General features: G+C 56.5%; 1 protein-coding gene across 1 annotated transcript; it reads right to left on the bottom strand.

Moving 5' to 3' along the window:
• Window positions 1–850: 850 nt before the first annotated feature.
• On the bottom strand, window positions 851–17,274 carry MMP28 (matrix metallopeptidase 28). Its single transcript, XM_065647132.1, has 8 exons — window positions 17,135–17,274; window positions 9,497–9,576; window positions 8,664–8,827; window positions 5,689–5,910; window positions 5,003–5,248; window positions 4,432–4,581; window positions 3,739–3,906; window positions 851–2,635 (listed from the first exon to the last, which is right to left on the bottom strand). Exons 1-8 carry the CDS (start codon window positions 17,216–17,218, stop codon window positions 2,241–2,243), a joined length of 1,509 nt encoding a protein of 502 aa, XP_065503204.1. The 5' UTR covers window positions 17,219–17,274; the 3' UTR covers window positions 851–2,240.
• Between the last annotated feature and the right edge of the window lie 1,018 nt (window positions 17,275–18,292).

Below are 18,292 nucleotides of genomic sequence, written 5' to 3' on the forward strand. Positions count from 1 at the left end.
CAAATGGGGACAATGATCTGCTGCTTCTCTGCAGAGCTGCAGGTGTGGAGTAGCCTTAGGGTGCAGATGGACCCGTGAATCCTCCTGTCTCCAAAAAGCGGTACATGGAGCAGAAGTCAGGCTGCTCCTCTGACCCTTCTCAAAGCCCAGAGCGAGTGTCTTGACAGCAAGACTTCATCCAGCACCAGCCTTCTTCACCTGTCTCCCCATCACCCTCATCAATGTCCCATCACGCTGCAGAGCCCACAGCCAGCAGCAGCCAAAGGGCCGGTGAGATGCAGCCGGACGCAGGACCGATCTCTGCAAACATTGCGACACCATCCACACCAGCCTGCGGGTCCTTCCCCCTGCAGGAAAAACACTCCGGCGTGTCACAGCATGAAGCAAAGCAAACAGGAGCAGCAGGGAAGGTTTCGAGGTGCTCCCTGTCCTGCTGGAGGTAAGGACCTGCCTTCACACACCGCGATGGGCTGGAGTGAAGGTGGAGACCTGGAGGAAGCCCATCAGCATTAATTCGTCCTCCACTCTAGGAAAAAAACCCGTTAACACATCCCAAGGTGTGAAGAAATTCTCAGTAATTTGGGATGAAGCAAGGAAGAGCATTTCCATGTATTCTTCACCAACAGCATCATCACTATCAGCAAGTTTGCAGTGGGATCCATCTCCGTGGTTTGATCCAGCAAGCATGAAAGCTGCGGCCACATCCAGCAATGCCCACTCCAGCCTCAAACACACACATGCATCTTAACTACAGCCCTTTCAAGAAACAGGAGATTGGCTTGAAAAAAAAATACAAAAGCGTGACATGAAAACAAGCAGAAAGCCCAACATCACATACCCAGAGGTTCACTTTATTTGCCATCAGGTCTCAAAGCCCTTGGGACCTCCTGGAAGCAGTGTTGCCTTATTATCATTCAATTCAAAATAAAAATGACACAACCCCGTTTCTTTGGCAACATTCAAAGTCCCCTGAGATTTTAAGCCATGAGCAGACGAGTCCCCGTGTCCGTGTCTGTGCAGAAAGGGCTCACGCACGAACATTACAGAGAATGGACAGAACTGCCCACGTTGGCTCCCATCCTGCCAAATCCACATCTCAGCTGGCACCTGGCAGCACCAAAAGCCCTTTGCAGCCGTGACTCGGTGCACAGGAGCCAGCGGCGTTTCCAGGTGGGGAACCTGCTTTGGGAAAGGAATGAGGATTACGCAGCAGAGCTGTCCTCGTGAGCCTGCGTGCACAGACACGTCCGTCTGTCCTGCTCACCCACTCCTCTTCCCCTCCTTCCCCAGTAATATTTCAACCCTGTTCATCCAACTGTGGCAGAGGGGCACAGGACTCAAAAATATGTTGATCCTGCCTCTTGCAGAGACAGAGCACAGGACAGACCCTTTCTCTGCACACAACAGCTGCGAGGTGAGCACAACCCTTAGTAGACACTGGAGAATCCCACATCCATCGCAAAGCCGAGCTGCAATGCTCCTGCACAGCGACATGGGCAGCGGCTCAGCTCTACCTCCCGCCTTGTTTCACCCCAAAGAGGCTCCTACACCAAACCCCTCTGTTTTCTACCCCAAAAATCCCATGGTGTGGGTGTCTCCAGCAAGCCCAGCAAAGCACCTGTTCCCCCTCCGGGTGTGGCCCCCATCCCCAAGGCAAGGGACGGGATGAGGCAGGAGCGGGGCTCTGTCAACACAGAGGGGGCAAAGCTCAACATGGACCTGTATTTTTGTCCAAATGTCTCTTTTCTTTTTGTTTTAACAAGGAAACATTCTCAGTCTCTTATTTAAAAGCACCCGAGCTCCAAACTAGGCAATGGTGAGGCACTTCTCTGCCTGGTCATGGGAAAACAACAGCTGAAGTATGAACAAACCTCAGCCCCAGTTTGAAAAAAAATGCGTAACGATATCCTGAACATGAACAGAAATGGGTGTGTTTGCAGTCTCCATGGCTTATACCTTCTTTTGTGGTCTTTTTTTTTAAAAAAAAATGGTCTCCCAAATTTTTAAGCCCACCTGGCTGTGGCAGACTCGCCTGGGCTGATGGTTGCCCTTTCCTGGCTGCATCCCGGGGCATCGCTCCACCATCCCATGGCTCCCACCATCCGCGGGCATCCCCGACCTACCAGTCCCTGCCCAGCTGTCCCCAGACAGGAATCCAGAGTCACATAAAGAGAGACCCAGACAGCAGCGAGCAAGGTGGGGGTTCAGCCTCCCCCAAGTTTTGTCCTGGCACACTCTGCTCAGAAGAGGACCTGCCCACCATTGGCATCCCAGCAGCCCATCCAGGGCAGCTGGGTGGCCCATTTGCCAGTGGCCACCACTTGTAGCTTCGCCCGATCGAATTGCCAGTACTGGTCATCCCGAAAGAAGTAGATGAAGCCGTCGCGGTGGGTGAGGGCGCCGACCGTGCCGGGGGGCAAACCCTCCCAGTCCTGCAGGCTGCGGGGGTAATAAGGCTCCACGCCGAGCGTCTCCTCGCTCACCACGAAGTACTTGGCTCCTTTGAAGAGGACCAGGCGCCGGAGCTGCTGGAAGTAGAGCGCGGTGTCGGGGTGCCGCGGGATGCCGCGGGCGCTGCATTTCTGGGGGAAACCTGCCTCCAAGGTGGAGCCCACGTAGCGCCAGCACCGGCCACCTGGGAGGAGCCGGGGAGAGGGGTTAGAGTCCCATTGCAGGACTGGCTCCAGGAGATGTGAAGGGGTCAGCCACAGGGCCAGCTTTGCAGCTCAAGAGATGGATCTGTGCCGTTCATCCCACTGGTGACCCAACTGGCACCACCGCAGGGCTGCCCCAGGGAGCAGGCTGGCTGGGGAAACTGAGGCACGGCAGCTCAGGGGCTTGAAGGCAGGGAAAGGGACCGCCATGCACACAGCCAGGTCACCACGCCATCTGTCAGCCCATGCTGCTTCCTTGCAAACATCTCTCTGTTCCTGCGCAGCCAGCGGGACAGACAGACACAGACCCCTCCAGGGCTGGGACAACCAAGACCAGAACTGCAGCAGCAGGAATTGCAATCGGGGCTCAGCGCTCGGCTGTCCCTGCAGAGCCCTGTCCCTATGAATCAGGCAGACAAAAGCCCCTTTCTGCTCACAAGCCGTGGCCTCACCCAGCCCCAGGGAGGGAGGGAGCAGCCGAGGGCTGGGGAAGGGAAAGGGGCTTCTGGCTCCCACCCAGCCGCAGCAACAAAGCCCCTTTCTGACCAGCCAGCGACTGGTTTCCATTAAAAGCTGGGGCTGACCCTGGCAGTCGAGCTGCCTGATTTGACCTTCCTGTACCCGTCCAGACACAGCGTGTCACTGGGCAGCTTGTGGGTGGCATTTCAGCTCCCCGTGGCAGCTCAGCTCCCGGCACAGCACAGGGAACCACATGCAGCGTGAAAATGCCAGAGTCCTCAGCTCCCCTGTGGCCACGTGTCTTTGGGGAGCGTTTTCTCCCAGGGACCCCGAAAGGTTTTGACGCATCTGGTTTTATTTTCAAACACAGGTGAGCAGTGCTCTCCTGAAGGGGTTAATGGGGAAAGTGAGGCACAAGGGGGTGATATGCCCAAGGCCATATGGTTAATCTGTGGCAGGCAGCGAGCTCAGGGCTCCTGTGGGTTTTTGCACACTTGGCACCCAGTGATGCCCCAGCTTTGCACTGGGAGGGGACCAGTGGGTGGGGACAGGGGACACAGGCAGGAGAAGGTGCTCCAGGCAGCCCAGCAGGCAGGAGCCGCTCTCCTGCCCACACCTCACCTACCTTTGAAGAAGTAAAACTTGCCGCTGAGCTGGGACCAGGTGCAGGCGTCAATGCCGGGGGGGAGCCCAGGCCAGCGTGGCTGCAGGGGCTGCGGGTCGCTGGCGTTGCCAGTTGCTGTGACCACCCAGTAGTGGCTGCCCTTGAAGATGTAGAGGTTGTGATCCGCATCTGTGGGGCAGATGGAGAATTGAGGGGGTCCCAGGTGAGAAACCTCATCCCACCTCCCAGCCATGGCTGCCTGGTTCCCCTCTCCTCCCCACGCAGCTCCTCGGTGCTTCAGGGATGCTCCGGTTTTGGAGGTTCCCTTCTGCCTTTGCAGCCGCCCCCTCGGCTTTCATAATCCCCTCCACTCCAGCCTGGAGAGGATAAAAGCTGACCACAGCTCCCTCTCAAGGCTTGTCTTCCACATTCAAGCTCCTGCAGCAAATAAGCCTTGCCACAGCCCAAGGTTTAGGATATTTTCCCCTTTCCCAACACACCAAGCCACTGCTGTGTCCTCAAGATGCTCCACTCAGCAACAGCGACATGCATCAGTAATGCCACCAGCCCCAGGAGCACATATGGGGCTGTGGACCAGCCCAACCCACCTTTCCCACCGCCAGAGCTTATCAGAGCAGAACCAGGCTGCTGCAGCACTGGGGTGAGCTGTGGGGGTGCATGCTTTGGGGGAGGGCTGCACCAACAAACACCCACCAGTGGTTATGGCATCAAAGAAGGAGTGGCAGTAATAGGCGCTGAGGCTCCTCTGCTGCCGGTCCCCACCGTAAAGGTCCACGCTCCAGTCCTGGAAGTGGGTGAAGACCTTTCCCGGGAGCTGGATGGCCGAGCCCTTGGAGGGCTTCCCTGGGATGGAGCAGGGATCGGTGAGTCGCGGAGAAGGAAAACAGCTTTCCCCAGAGCATTGTGTGAGTGCAGGGCTGGGGATCCATCCCAGGGCTCCAAACACTCCCTGTGCCACTGTCTGGTTCCTGTCCTCTTCTATACGGTGGTGGCAAAGACCCCTTGGTACCCCCAAAGACACACACCAGCATTTCTCTAGTTGCAAACAAGCAGGCAGCAAGTCCAACCTTCTCCATCCTGGAGGACCTGGTACCCATCCCACATGCTCCACCACATCTTCCTCACCAACCACAACACAATGGGGCCCATCCCCACCATGGCCCTTGCATGTGGTCCTCTCCCCTTGCAGAGACCTGCTCCTCGCTCTCCAACCCAGTGAACAACACTGGAGGAACCAAGGGATGCTTGGGGAAACCAGGCTCACCATACAAGTTCTGGACAGCCAAAATGTCATCCCAGCTGAGGACAAAATCCTTGCTGAGCTTCTTGTAGTAAGGAGACATCAGGGCGCTCTTGACGGGGGAGTGCTCCAGCCCCAGCGTGTGGCCGACCTCATGTGCCACCACGACAAACAGGTTTCGTCCTTTGCCGCTGTGCAGGGACCAGCGCTCAGCACTGTCAAAATGGGCTTCTCCGCGCCGGGGGAAGAAGGCATGAGCCAGGGCACCTCCTGGGGACACGAGAGCCGTCAGGGACCATGGGGCAGCAGAGAACATCAAAGCCACCGCAGTGACCCATGCTGGGCAAAGGCTCAAGAAGAGAGAAAAACCTGGGCTTGTCTGATATTATAAAGGCAAAGTTTATCTGGAAGGAATGAGCTCAGGTTTGGAGGATGCTATCAGGGTGGGGAGGGCTTCTTGAAAGTCATCAGCCTGATCCTATAATAAGCATCTCAACTGCCTTGCTGGCAGACCTAGGTTGCAGAGTTGGGAGTGAGGACCCCAAATCAGAAAGCAAACTGGTGCAAACTGGGAGGCGTCCTTGGTTAGAGGGACTGCGGGGGCAGAGCTTTGCCTCCATCACCCCCAGCCCATCACTGCCCCAGCCATCCTCCCTGCCAGGGACAAGCCCACGTAAAAGAGAAGCTTACAAGGGGGAAGCGACCAGCACCTGGTCCATCGAAAGCATTGTTGAGTCCATCATTGTGGTCCCCATGGAAGAAGGTCAGGCGGATGTCGGCCGGGCTGTCCCGCGCTTCCCAGAACACCAGCGAGGACACGTTGCTCCAGAGCTCGAAGGCGGCTTTCACGGCCAGGCGCACCTCATGCTGCGGCAGGTAGGACGGCCAGTTCACCACCCGGTAGGTCAGGTGCCGTTTGTACCATCTCCCGCCTGCAAGAGGGACAAGTTCAGCATGACAATGGGCACCTGGGCTTGTTCTTCCACCCCGGGGATGCTTGGGAGGAGGAGAGCTTCCCAGAGCTAGGAAAAGCCATGGCTTTCCCAAGCTGAAGCTGAAAGTCCACCAGCAGCTTTGGCAGCCTGCACTGGCAGCAGGACCCATGAAGATGCTGCCTGGAAGCCCAGCTGGGGATAACCCAGTGGGGACAAACCACTGCTCACCATTCATTTTTAAAGCATCATTTTACCATCACCAAGGATCTCATTGCCCATGGTTTCCTCTGTCCTTTCAGGGGAGACACAGCCCCAATGCCACTGGGGCGCATGGTGACAACGTTGAAGAGGACAAGTCCATGAGATCCCCTTAGGCTCCTTGTCTTCCTCCCACCATGCAGGGCTGCAAAGATGCGTGTTCCCACAGCCGTCACACAGCATCACAGCCCCCTCCTCCTCCTCCAGCACCCTCGGCAGCTGTGGAGACCCCGGGGCCCCGCAGTTACGTCTGGCCGGGGGCGTCCAGGACCAGGAGAGAAGCCATGGGATCACATTGGGAAGATGCAGGTGTCAGAGCCTGTGCCGAGGCGTGGGAGCGGGGACAGACCTCCAACGGCTGCATCTGCTCCAGATGTGCAGGGAAACAGGGGGAACAGAGCCGGCAGCACGCCGGGACTTGCTGCTGTGGGTCTGCGCCAAGCGACTCGGCAAAGCTGGCTGACATCCCACCCCAGCTCACCCACCCTGGCCACGGGGACAAGCCCCACCAGCTCTGCTTCCTTCTGCACTGCATTCTGAGCAGCCCACGGCAGGGGCTGGATGACTTCAGCCCTGAGAGAAAGCCCCAGCATCCCGAGAGGGGGAGCATCTCCCAGGGGAGGAGGACAGATGGCACCCATGGGCAGGAGCCTTTGGCCAGAGCATCTCACACCGGAGGAGGATGGATGGCACCCACGGGTAGGGCTGGGCGAAGGGAACTGGCTCCCAGGGAGAGGAAGGCTGGCTGGGCGCCACACGCAGCCGTTGAGCCCAGGACAATTGCAGGCAGGGAGTTCCCTGAGGGGAAACCCAGGACACTGCTGCCCCACAGGCTGTCTGCTCCGTAAAGCCCAGCAAGGCAGCTAGAAGAAAGTCCTCTTCCCAGTGCCCTCTGCTGCAGACCCCGATTTCCAAACCCAGTCCCTTTCGAGAGGCAAACAGCACCTGTCCCCAAACCCTCCCAGAGAGCAGAAAGACAAAGGCTTCAATTGCAGAGGGGCAGTTTGTTTAGAGGCGCAGAGATGGGCAGACACACCGGACCCCATCCCACACAGGGACCCAACCTGCACCGCTGGGCTGGGACCAACCCCAGATACAGCAGGGGAGACAGATGCCCTCCCCAGCCTCACACTGGCCACTGCTGTCGGGATAACCCAGCCAGGAGCCGAAGCTCAGCCGGGGTTGGCTATTGCCACCCCTTGCACTGGGGTGCAAGCGTTGCCCAAAGCTGGTGGGACGATGGACACGGCCGCTGCCCAGCGAAGATCTTGCTGGGTGGATAATAACAAAGCACTTTGCTGGCTCAGCTGCAGCGGCTTCCTGCTTCAAGTAGGAAAAACAGCCAATGTAGCACAAAGGCTCTGGGCTTCCTGGCCGGTGCCACCAGCCCTGCAGGCACCGATACGGCCCTGCTCCCACCCCGGCTGCTCCCCGGCTCGCTGCCATGGGGCATCTGCCAGCACCAGCCCAGCGGAGCGATAGCTGGTGCCACACAGAGCCCTTCCCCACCTGGGCTCGGGGCTGCTGGGCATCTCTTGCCGCCCACCCACAGACCACAATCCCCAAAAATGAGCTCCACGAGCCGCAGGGCACGGGCTGCTGCTGTTTGCCCATCTCCTGCTGCGTGTGCCCCCCCGGCTCTGCCCTCCCACCCGGGACACTTGAGACCCTCTGCCCAGAATGGTGCCTGCAAGGGTGATGCTGCACGTCAGGGTTTTGGCAGGAAAGCCAGAGGCAGGAGGAGGAGGACGGGGTTGTCTCCTGGGGCCGTCCATCGCCAGCCCTGCCACATGCAGAGAGCCTGACACGGCACAGAGCCCTTTCTTAATCTCGCCTTCATTTTTCCCATGTCCTAAGAGCAGCTGGTCCCAGCCCTCTTGCTCTCTAGGAATCCAGTTACTCATCTGTAAGCCCAGGAGGCAGCTTGTGAGAGACAAGAGGCCCAATCCTGGATACAGAGGAGCAAGAGATGTTGCTCGCAGCAGAGTTAAACCCCTTAACGTGGGTGAAACAACTCCCTGTGGCTGGGTGGTCCAGCACCAGCAGGTTTTGTGGTTGCTGCTGGGTGAGTAATACACTTTAGAAGTCTCAAAGCTCTGCAGAGCCTGGGCATGACTTCACTGCGTGCCAGCCCCTGCCCTCTAGATCACACCACCATGGCTGTGCCCGGCCCGTGGTGACCTGACAGCTCCTTGGGAGATGTCTCGGCTCCCTCGACAGCAGTAAAACCACCCTGGAGGGCCAAATTTCCCCGCGAGTAGGAGCTGCATCTCTCTAATCCCTGCTGACACCAAGCCATGCAGAACAACTGAAAATAAAGAGGTTTAAAAACAAAGTGGTGCAAAGTCCAGGCAGATGCTGGGATGGACGCTGTGCCGGCTGGGCTGCACCTCCCGCCCGTGGTGGCATCTCCAGGAGCCGGGATAGCAGAGCTGGACTCCCAGCACCCCGGAACCCCAAATCCCACTGGGATTTTTGGCGTCAGTGCTCACCGTGTGGCGCAGTTTGGCGCCGGCGCCGGGCGGCAGATGCCCGGCGTGCCCAGGCACCGCGGCTCTCCCCGTCGCCCGTGCCGCACCGCGGCAGGGCCATCTGATGGAGCGTGGGGGCATCCAGGACCCCGCTGAGCGGGAGGTGGGTCACCCGCTGGAAGTCCCTGGAAAAAGAAGGGAAATGTCAGCACCCACACTCGGATCCATCGCCCGGGGGTTTTGGTTGCATTTGCGCCGGGTGTTTGAGCTGAGCCAGGGCTTTCACCCAGCAAGCTTCACATCCCATCATCAGGAATGCATCTGGGTGGTAAAACGAGAAGGATTTGCTTCTGCAACCATATCTGACCAGTGAGCCATCTCTTAGCAGGGCAAAAGCAGACAGGGGAGCCTAAAAAACGCCTTTTCTTGTTTTTAACCCCAGTTGTTTGACTTTGCACTTGACTTTGCACAGGGTCAGGCCAGCGATGCTCCCGGAGCCAATTGTGATCTCGACAGGAGAAGTCCGAGCAGTGGCTGTCAGCTCAGCCCCCTGACATCTCCCAGCCATCCCCAACCTTGGCCTCGCTGCAGATATTATTATAAGGGGAGCACCGGGCCATAAAAGGCAAATAAAGCAGCACAGCAAGGAGCTGGGCTGCCAGCAGCCGGCATCCAGCTGCGGGAGCTGGGTATGGACCGGCGTTTCCAAAAAGGGTTGGTTGTGCTTTATCATCGGACCATGCAAGAGAAGGTTCCGGCTGCAAAAATACCCCCCAGCTGCAAAAAGACCCAGCAGCTCCCCTGCAGCTGGAGTTGCTGCATTTCTGCTGCGGTTTTAAATAAAAGACTCCTACCTCACCGCCTCCGTGAACTCGGCGGGGCTGTGCGTGCCGGGCCCTGGCTCGCTGAAGTAGCCGTATTTCTCCAGGAACAGCTGCAAGAAGAGAGATGGGAGAGGCACAGCTCAGAGCGCAGGCGGGTGTTTGCACATGTTGGCTTGGGAGCAGGGGGAAAAAGGGAGATTCAATGGGAAACAGTGCTGCAAACCCTGTGCTGTGCAGAAATGCCCAGTTATTTTTTTTCCTGAGACCTCTGCACCCCAAGCAGCTGCCCCTCCTGTGCTCAGGCAGGTTTATGTGTCTCGTCCCCATAATTTTTGATGGCTTGTGGGTTTTTGGCCATGATATGATGCAGGCGTAGGAGGAAACATTGCCATCAACAGACCAAAAAATAACCCCTGCTGCCATGTCATCCGCAGCTAGAGGCTACCAAACCCACAGCTCTAATCACCTCTGCTCAAAGCAATGATTAAAATAAAGGCTAAAGTGCTGTGGACACAAGGAGGGTGGGGTGAGATGGGGTCAGGCTGCAGCCTCCCCCAGTCCCATGCAGGATGTGCTGCTGCAAAGCGAAGAGATTCCGGGGGCAATCCGCTCTGCCAAACCATTCTTCTTCTTATCGGCCATTTACATGGACGGAGATTGTTGCTCTGAACTTGCTCCAACACATCAATTGCATGTTAAAAGAAAATAAACCATTTCCCTCTGCCCAGCCTGCGCTCCCAGCTTTCGGAGAGGTTAATAGCCGAGGTGGCAGGACTGCTCCCCACCCGCCTTCCCCGCCGCTGGGGATGTCTGCGGGAGACAAACAAGCCGCCTAGCATCCTGTTAGTGCAACAGAATCTGAGTTAATGGAATGAGGAACAACAAGTGAAAGTGGCTGCTCGGTTTCCCGCATCCCAAAGGAGGGATGGGCTGAGCACCAGGACGGCCATGGGACAGCGCGGCTGCTGCGTGCTGGAAAAAGGGTGTTTTAAAAACCTCTTCTCTCCTTGCTCATCTTGGGTGGGAAGAAGAAGGGGGTCAGTGTTAATGTGCATGCAATGCTACTCCCGTCCGCCCACCTTTGTTGGGCAATTCAAGCCCCCCCGCCATGTCCCATGGAGGTGACAATGTCCCTCCCCGGTGTGGAAGCACCGAGCCGGCCCCACTTTGCCGGTCACCTGGTGGGAGCAGGAGCAGTTTTTGGGTCCAGCAGCCCCAGGATTCGCCAGGGTCTTTCCCTCTCCTCCCACGCAAACCCTCCTCTCACTGTGAACAGCCATCTTCACGTCATCCCCAAACACGTCACCCTCTGCACCCACCACCTTCCCAGGGGCAGGGCAGGTACCTCATGTGTTCTGCCTGTTGCTCAGCCCTTTGTGAGCCCTCCCTGCCCCTTCCCACCCCTCATCTCCTCCAGCCACAGAGTTACTTCCTCCTTTATGCCCCTTCTACCTGGAAGATCCCCCTCCGGCATGGCTTCCTGCCACGACATGCTCCTCACCCAGCCCCAGCCAAAAAATTTGGCGCCGTTTCCCACCGAACACATCGGCTGGAGGGAGCAGCATCTCCATGCAGCATCAGGCTCCAGTCCCCGTGAGTCGAGATGAATCGGGTGTAAGAGCAGACAAGAGCATCGGTTTGTCTACCAGACAAAGCCACAGCATCTCTGCCCGGGGATGGAGTGTATACCCTGGATACATCATCTCCCCATCCACACTGGGATAACCTCCCCCTTTACATGGGTACCAGGAGGCAAAATACAGCAGTGACTGGGGATGCTCACGCAGGGAAGGATACGGGAATGGGGGAGAGTCCCAGGGACGGGGCGGTAGGGAGGTCGGGTACCCCTGAGGGCGGAGGAGGTATCTGGCCTCTTTCTCAGTTGTTCTGGTTTTATAATGTTCTCCTCGAGATTAGAAAATCGTCAGCTACATATATGGACACGGGGTGATGATCCCCAGCACTTACATCAGTGCAGATAAATGTGAGCTACAGGGCACCCAGGCAGAAAGTCCTGGGTCTCAAACCATGGCACAGTCTAAACCTTTTCTACCACCATTTGGCTTTCACTCTGCATCAAAAACACAAGAACTCGAAGCTGTTTCCTCTCCCATAACCTAACACAATCCCATTCTTAAAGCATGAAAATGGTTTTTTTCCCCACCATGATCTCACGAAGGCTTGAAACCCCATCTGGACAAGTCAGGGTACGTGACAAAAAAGCAACCACTATCACAGCAGCTGCTTTTGACCGGCACCAAAATGTACACACACCACGGGCTTTATTACTCCTGCCCAGATCCCCTTGAGCTTTGAAAATTCAACCAAAGCAGCACTTTCTGTCCCGTGTTGTGTTGAGGTTCTTGCACACAGGCACCAGCTCTCCGGCTGCAAAACCACTCGGAGAAACGTTATGACAGGTTCTAGACACAGTTATTGTGAGCTCCAGGTGATGCCAGTCCTGGAAACACAGAGCTGCAGGAGAGGGATGTGCTGATCGCCCATGCGCGAGTTATTTATCAGACAGCAGAGCAGATGAAGTCCCCTGGACCGCAGACTTTTTGGGGTGAGAGAAGAACCCAAGAGCCCTGTACCACAGTGTCCTGTGCCTGAACCAGACCCCCCGTGCCCTGTACAACCCCCCAGAGACCAGCCAGGCTCTGGCAGGGCTGGCTGGCAGCTGGCACCAGCCCATTAAACCTCTCCAGAGGCTGCAATGCAAAGCCTGGCCCTGCTGGGAAACCCCCCTCCCTCCTGCCCCAGATGGGGAAATGCTCTTTTCTATACAATGGGAAAAGAAAAACAGCAGGAAACCAAGAGCTGAGAGTTAATATGAAATATGCTTGGCTCCCTGTCTACACAAGAGAGGGAGAAGAGGAAAGGTCCGGCTGCCCGGGAGCCGGCGCCGGGGCAGAAAAAACCTTTGTGGCTGCAGCAGGGACAGTGGGAGGATGGACTGGGGGAGATGGGGGGGTCCCTTCCCATCTGAGGGCTCAGGTGGGGACCCGGTCACAATCTTGGAAATCATCTCTGCTGAGAGCTAAACTCAAAAAAACACCTTTCCCTCGACTGCAGGCATCCCAGGTGGAAGACGGCCAACAGCAAATACAATTAGACCTCCCACCCTAGAAAATGGGATAACAATTAGAGAGCAGAGACAGCCGGCTCCAGTCCTGCCTGACCCTGCTCCAGACACTCAGCTCCTGGCGTCTTTCCACCAGTTAAATATCAGAGGAGCCTCACGTTGGGCTCCTGTTGACTGTGGTCCCTTCTGCTCTGCCTGGGGACGAACCCCATCTCCCCGCTCCGTCCCGCAGCAGCAGAGGGAAGTGATCCCATCCTGCTGGAGGTTGGGCAGGCGTTTCGTGCTGCACCTCCAAGGTCTTCTTGTTTTTAATCATGACATGACAGCAGCCCGGCAAGCAAGCCCGGGTGGGTCCTCAACCCCAGGCTCCATCCAGCATCATTTCACCACCGAGATGGACACGGGGGAAACCACAGCTCTGGCTTTTCAGCCTCAGTTTCCCTGCAGAGAACAGACACATGGAAAGCTGACCCCCAAGAACATTTTGGCACGACTGCAGAAGGAGCGGCGGCTCCTCCTGCCCATCACTGCCTTCAGAAGATGTCAAGGCATTTTAAAACGTTCATTTATTTCCCAATCCACATTCCTGCCTGCAGTCGGAAACCATTAGGCAGAGCCCTTGTGTCTCTTTTGTTTAAGTGTGTGTATAAGTATCTATATAAATGTTATATATATAGACACACAGAGACACACAAGAAGGGAGATTAGCAAGTACAGAGCTTGGTTGTCCTCCCACTGAAAAGACAGAAACCACACCAGCCAATTCCGTATGTTAATGACAGAGGCTGATTAAAACCCCAGGCCCTGTCTGGTTGCTGTGATGCTCCCCTGCTTTGACTAATCTGGTCCTAAAGGAACCTCCTCTTCCACCTACCCCTCCTGAAAACCTACTTTAGCTGGAAATTATCTATTTGCCACTGAAGATGGTGGAGCTGGGGAAATACTGTGCCCAGCATCTTTTAAACTTCTTTAGTTTTCACACGATCTCCTGGGGCTGAGATGGAGGGTCAGCCAGCCAGGGGCACCGCAGGTCTAACTAAAACCTCTCCTGGTTTTGGTAACCCAGATCTTTGGGATGCTGAACCGGAGCTCACTCTCTGCCTCCCCATCTGCCTGGGCACGAGAGATGCTACAGGACAGGAATAATCAATATTGCATCACTTGGAGGGAAACAAAAGCCATGAAACGCGCTGGGCTCTGTGTTGCCTGCCTGCAGGGCTGGCAGATCGCTCTGGTTGGTTGTGTGTTAAATACAGGAATATCTCATCAGCAGGTACTACAATTCACCCCTGCACTTGAAACCAGCTCCCAGCTTTGCCCCAGCACCCCAGGCCCTGGGTAGCACTGAACTGCACAACCCCTGGCAGCACCGAAATGCACCAAATCTATCCGAATGTGACCCAAAGCACTTGGGGAAAACAGGGGAAAACACCGCGCTTGGCCAAACCTTCCCCTGCGAATACCAGGGCGGCTGACAAACCAGTTTGGTCACGTAGACTGGTTGTGCTTTCATGTCTAAGGAGAGAAAGGAAACAAAACGCTTGGTCTTGGCCCTCCATGGGGATGGGAACGGGGGAAGACACGTTCCCGCTGCCTGGCGGGCGTTACTGGGTGGAACAAGCAGGGATTGTTTTGGGGGAGAGCAGGAAGAAAGCGGGGCTGTTCGGGTGGCCGTGACTCATGGGGCCGTTAATCACGCTGGGGGTTCGCCGGGTGCCTCGGAACCGCCTGCCACATCCCGCCGTGATCTCAGGGGTTTTCCACGCTCTCCCCAGCCACGCAGAGCCCAGCAGTGCCTCACCAGGGCGATGGCACCCGAAAAATTCCTCCTCCTCTCCCCCACTCCTTGCATCACCCTGCTGAGGCTGAACAGCAGGAATTTTTCCCAGGAAGAAGACTTTTCTTCCTGCTGTTTCAATCAGAGGGAAAATGTGGGGATCCCAGCTGACCCCCAAGCCCCACAATGTGCTGGGTGGTACCCGGAGACCCTCGCTCCGGCCAGACTGCCCTCAGCATCACAACTGGCTGCCCCCTCCATAAAGGGGCTCATCTGGACACGGGAGCATTTCTCAGCACAAATAGAGCCCAGAGCCTATGATTAATGTGAGCCCTTGGGTTTCTGATGGGGAAAAGTCAGAGGCCACGTGCCACTGCAAGAGAGGGAGAAGAAGGGCAGGATGGAAAAAAAAAAAAAAAATCAGAAATGAGAATGTCTCGGTCCGTTAGTCTCGCTCCACATTTCCATCCTCTGCTTTTCTCAAATTTTTAACCAATTTTTCTTCAGACCTGTCTGTTCACACGCAAACCACCACAGGGACTTTATTGTCCTTTGTCCTTGGCACCGCCAGCACTCGGCCACGCTCCTCACTCCCAGTACGGGGTGAGGTCTCATGTTCTATGGATTTTACACAATTTCCTGGGGATCAGGGGGACTCGGGGCATCACCACACACCCAACTGCTGTCCCGAGCACAGCCCAGCCAGAAACCAGCTTTGCCAAACTACATGCTATCTAGCATCGAACCTTCTCCTGCCTGGAGCCCGCAGATAACAAGATGATTTAATGTACAAATGTTTCAAATTAAATTTCCAAATTTTTCTTCTTTTTTTTTTAATGTAGCTGCAGTTGATATAAATGCAGTGAAAACAAGGGCACAAGCCAGTAAAACAACTCAACTGGACATTTTCTCAGACTTTCACATCTAAGTTTACACAACCCATTGTTCCTAACATGGGCTGTTTTAAAAGCAATAAAAAAAGCTTTAGAAGCAAAGCCTGGCAGCAGTCTGAAAGCCACAAGTAACTAGAACTATTTGATGTTATGTGAGAATTTCAACCCCATCTTAAAAGCAAAATTAACTGCTCAGTTTATTTAGACAAGTTTTCTTACTCCAGTCTCCAAGCATTTCCATTTTACATATTGTCCCAAAGGCCCTGGTCAGCGCACCACATGGCACTGGGGAAACTGAGGCAGGGAGACAGGAAGGTCACTTGCCCGGCACCTCTCCGCTGGGATCTACCACAATCCTGGGATCTGCTCTGAGGCTTCAAGGGAAAAAATCTCAGAAGTCACGAGTAAGGAATCAAAAGTCAGATCAGACCTTTTAAAGCTCTCATCCTCCATGAGCTGGTTTTCTTTCTAAATTCAATTTTGAATTTTTTATCTTCTGAGCATTACAAATTTTGGAGATTTTTTTTTTCCAGATGGCATGAGGGGCTGGACTGAGGTTTGTGCACATTGAGCCAAGCACAAGTATAAATCACCTCTTTGAAACAGCATCTCCCAGCATAAGAAGCCTGCACATTAAAACAAGCCTCCGAGCACTTATGTGCACTTTTCAACTTCGAGGATGTGAAAAATCCCAGTTAATCCACCAGGACTTGCTGGGGTTTTAACATCAAGCATCTGTGCAAATGTACACCAGATTGATGCCTAAACAAGAAAAAATCCACAACACGAACCTTTGTTCGCCAGCCAAATCTCACACCTTGTCCTCCCAAAACAAACACGAACGGACGGCAGGATGGCGTGACAATGATACAGGGACAAACAGGAGAAATCCAAACAGAGGCAATGGGGACAGCCCTGGTGAGAGGCAGGGGAGGGGCAAGAATGGCTTTTGTCCCATCCTGATTTGCTGGGAGATGGGATGGTTTCCTAGCGTAGGACTTTTATTGTTGTCGGAGATACACAGAAGGGTAGGTTTGCAGATGTACATCACCATTAGGGACACATTTCCATATACAGCACGAGTGGGCATACACGCCTTGGTGCTCCAAGCACAACCCTACAGCACGGACACATCTCCAGCAGGCACCGCCGTACACTTGCACCATCCACACACATCTCTGGCATGGACACACCAGCAGCGCACACAGTCATGAAGCTGCGGCTCACACACACACGGCAGCAGCACGCAGGGCTCTTCCTCGCCATCCGCGGGCACGCACCTGTGCCGTGCACGTCTGTGACGTGCACACACCTCGGGCACCCATGGCACACAGCTACAGCATGGGTGCACATGCATTGGGCACCCACGGACACGCACTTGTGGTGTGAACGTGCCTCGGGCACGCATGCACACAGCCACAGCGCAGACACACCTACACCTACGGCACACACACCTATGGCATACGCACACCTATGGCAGACACAAATCTGTGGCACACACGCATCTATGGCATGGGCACATCTATGGCACACACACAGCTATGGCGTGGGCACACCTATGGCACACACACGCCTATGGTACATGCACACACCAATCGCACACACATACACAGCTATGGCACACGCACACCTCTGGCACACACGCACTTACGGCATATACACAGCTATAGCACATGCACGCCTATCACATACACACGCCTATGGCACACGCACCCCTATGGCACACGCACCCCCATGGCAGGGCCACAGCGGGGCACACCCGGGGCACACTCACCCCCGGCCGGGCACAGGGCAGCCTGCGGCAGCTCCTGCCTCCCCAGCCCGCCCGCGCCCGCTCCCGCGCCCGCTCCCGCGCCCGCTCCCGCGCCCGCTCCCGCGCCCGCTCCCGCGCCCGCTCCCGCGCCCGCTCGTACCTCCGCCTCCCGCCGCTGCCGCGGGGCCGGTCCGGGCTGCGCCGCCGCCAGCAGCCCCAGCGCCAGGGCGGCCCGCAGCGCCATCCCGGCTCCGCTCCGCTCCCCTCCGCGCCCAGCGGCACCGGCCGGCGCGGCCCCGGCCCGTCTCTCCCCGGCCCGGCCCCGGGGGCGGCCCCGGCCCGGCCCAGCCCCGGCCGAGGGTTGGGCTCCGCCGGCGGCACCCGGGCGGCGGGGGCTTCCCCGGCACCCCCCCGTGCGAGCGCAGCCCCGGTGCGTCCCTCCCCGTCCTGTGCGGGAGGAACGATCCCCTGTGCATCCTCCAGCCCCCTTTCCCAGCAGGGCGATGCCCCTTCCCCGCCACATCCCTCTCTTGCACGCACACACAGGGTTTGTGAATGAGGGAAAAAGAGCCGAGCTCAGGGTAAGGAGTAGCTGTGCCACTGGGACAAACCCCCTTGGGATCTTCAGGCCACCACAGCCCCATCTCCAGCCCCGGGGAAAGGCTGGGAGAGCTGCCCCACAGACTCACCCTGCACACAGCTCGCTCCGGCGTAGCACTGAGAATAGATCCTTCTTGTTCTCCCAGGGCTGCTGAGCAGCACTAACTCACCCCAGCTATCGCAGAGGGGGACACGCACAGTGGCCACGTCAGCATGTATCCTCACTGTGGGTTCCATCTCTCCAGGCTGGATGTGGAGCCAGAGCATGGGCAGGTTCGTGTGCTGGGACAAACCTCCAGCTAGCTGCAGCACCAAGGCTTGAGCTTTGCCCAATTTGAAGCTGCGGAAAAGAGGAGAAATCAAGTCCAGCTTTTCCTAAGCCTGTGTCCATCTGTGGTCCAGACCATGCGGATGCAGAGCAGATGAGGGCTCGGACACAGGGGATCCCTCTCTGACAGCAGCCAGCACCAGCCACAAGCGCAGCGGTGCACGAGGCTGGATAAGCAACGCTACCCCTCCCCAGGGGCCTGGTAAAAACAACCCCACACCTTAGATCAGCATGCTCTCAAACTTCACAAAATAACCCCCCACTCAGGGTTGTTGGTTTGCACTCTTTTTGCTTAAATTTTCCTCCTACGTGAGGGATTTGGTCACCCATGGACAGCGAGGGGCTGTTTACCACCCAAGGCAACATAATGCACGTGTCAGCATTGCAGCT

Source organism: Caloenas nicobarica, chromosome 17 (assembly GCF_036013445.1).
Source record: "Caloenas nicobarica isolate bCalNic1 chromosome 17, bCalNic1.hap1, whole genome shotgun sequence".
In the NCBI taxonomy this organism is placed as follows: Eukaryota; Metazoa; Chordata; class Aves; order Columbiformes; family Columbidae; genus Caloenas; species Caloenas nicobarica.

Excerpts from the sequence above, each read along its gene's own strand:
- MMP28 (XM_065647132.1), bottom strand. The coding sequence starts at position 17,218 with ATGGCGCTGCGGGCCGCCCTGGCGCTGGGGCTGCTGGCGGCGGCGCAG. Across the intron at positions 9,577-17,134 it reads GGCAGCGGCGGGAGGCGGAG|CTGTTCCTGGAGAAATACGG; the intron begins GTACGAGCGGGC and ends CTCTTCTTGCAG. Across the intron at positions 3,907-4,431 it reads CTTTGATGCCATAACCACTG|ATGCGGATCACAACCTCTAC; the intron begins GTGGGTGTTTGT and ends TCTGCCCCACAG.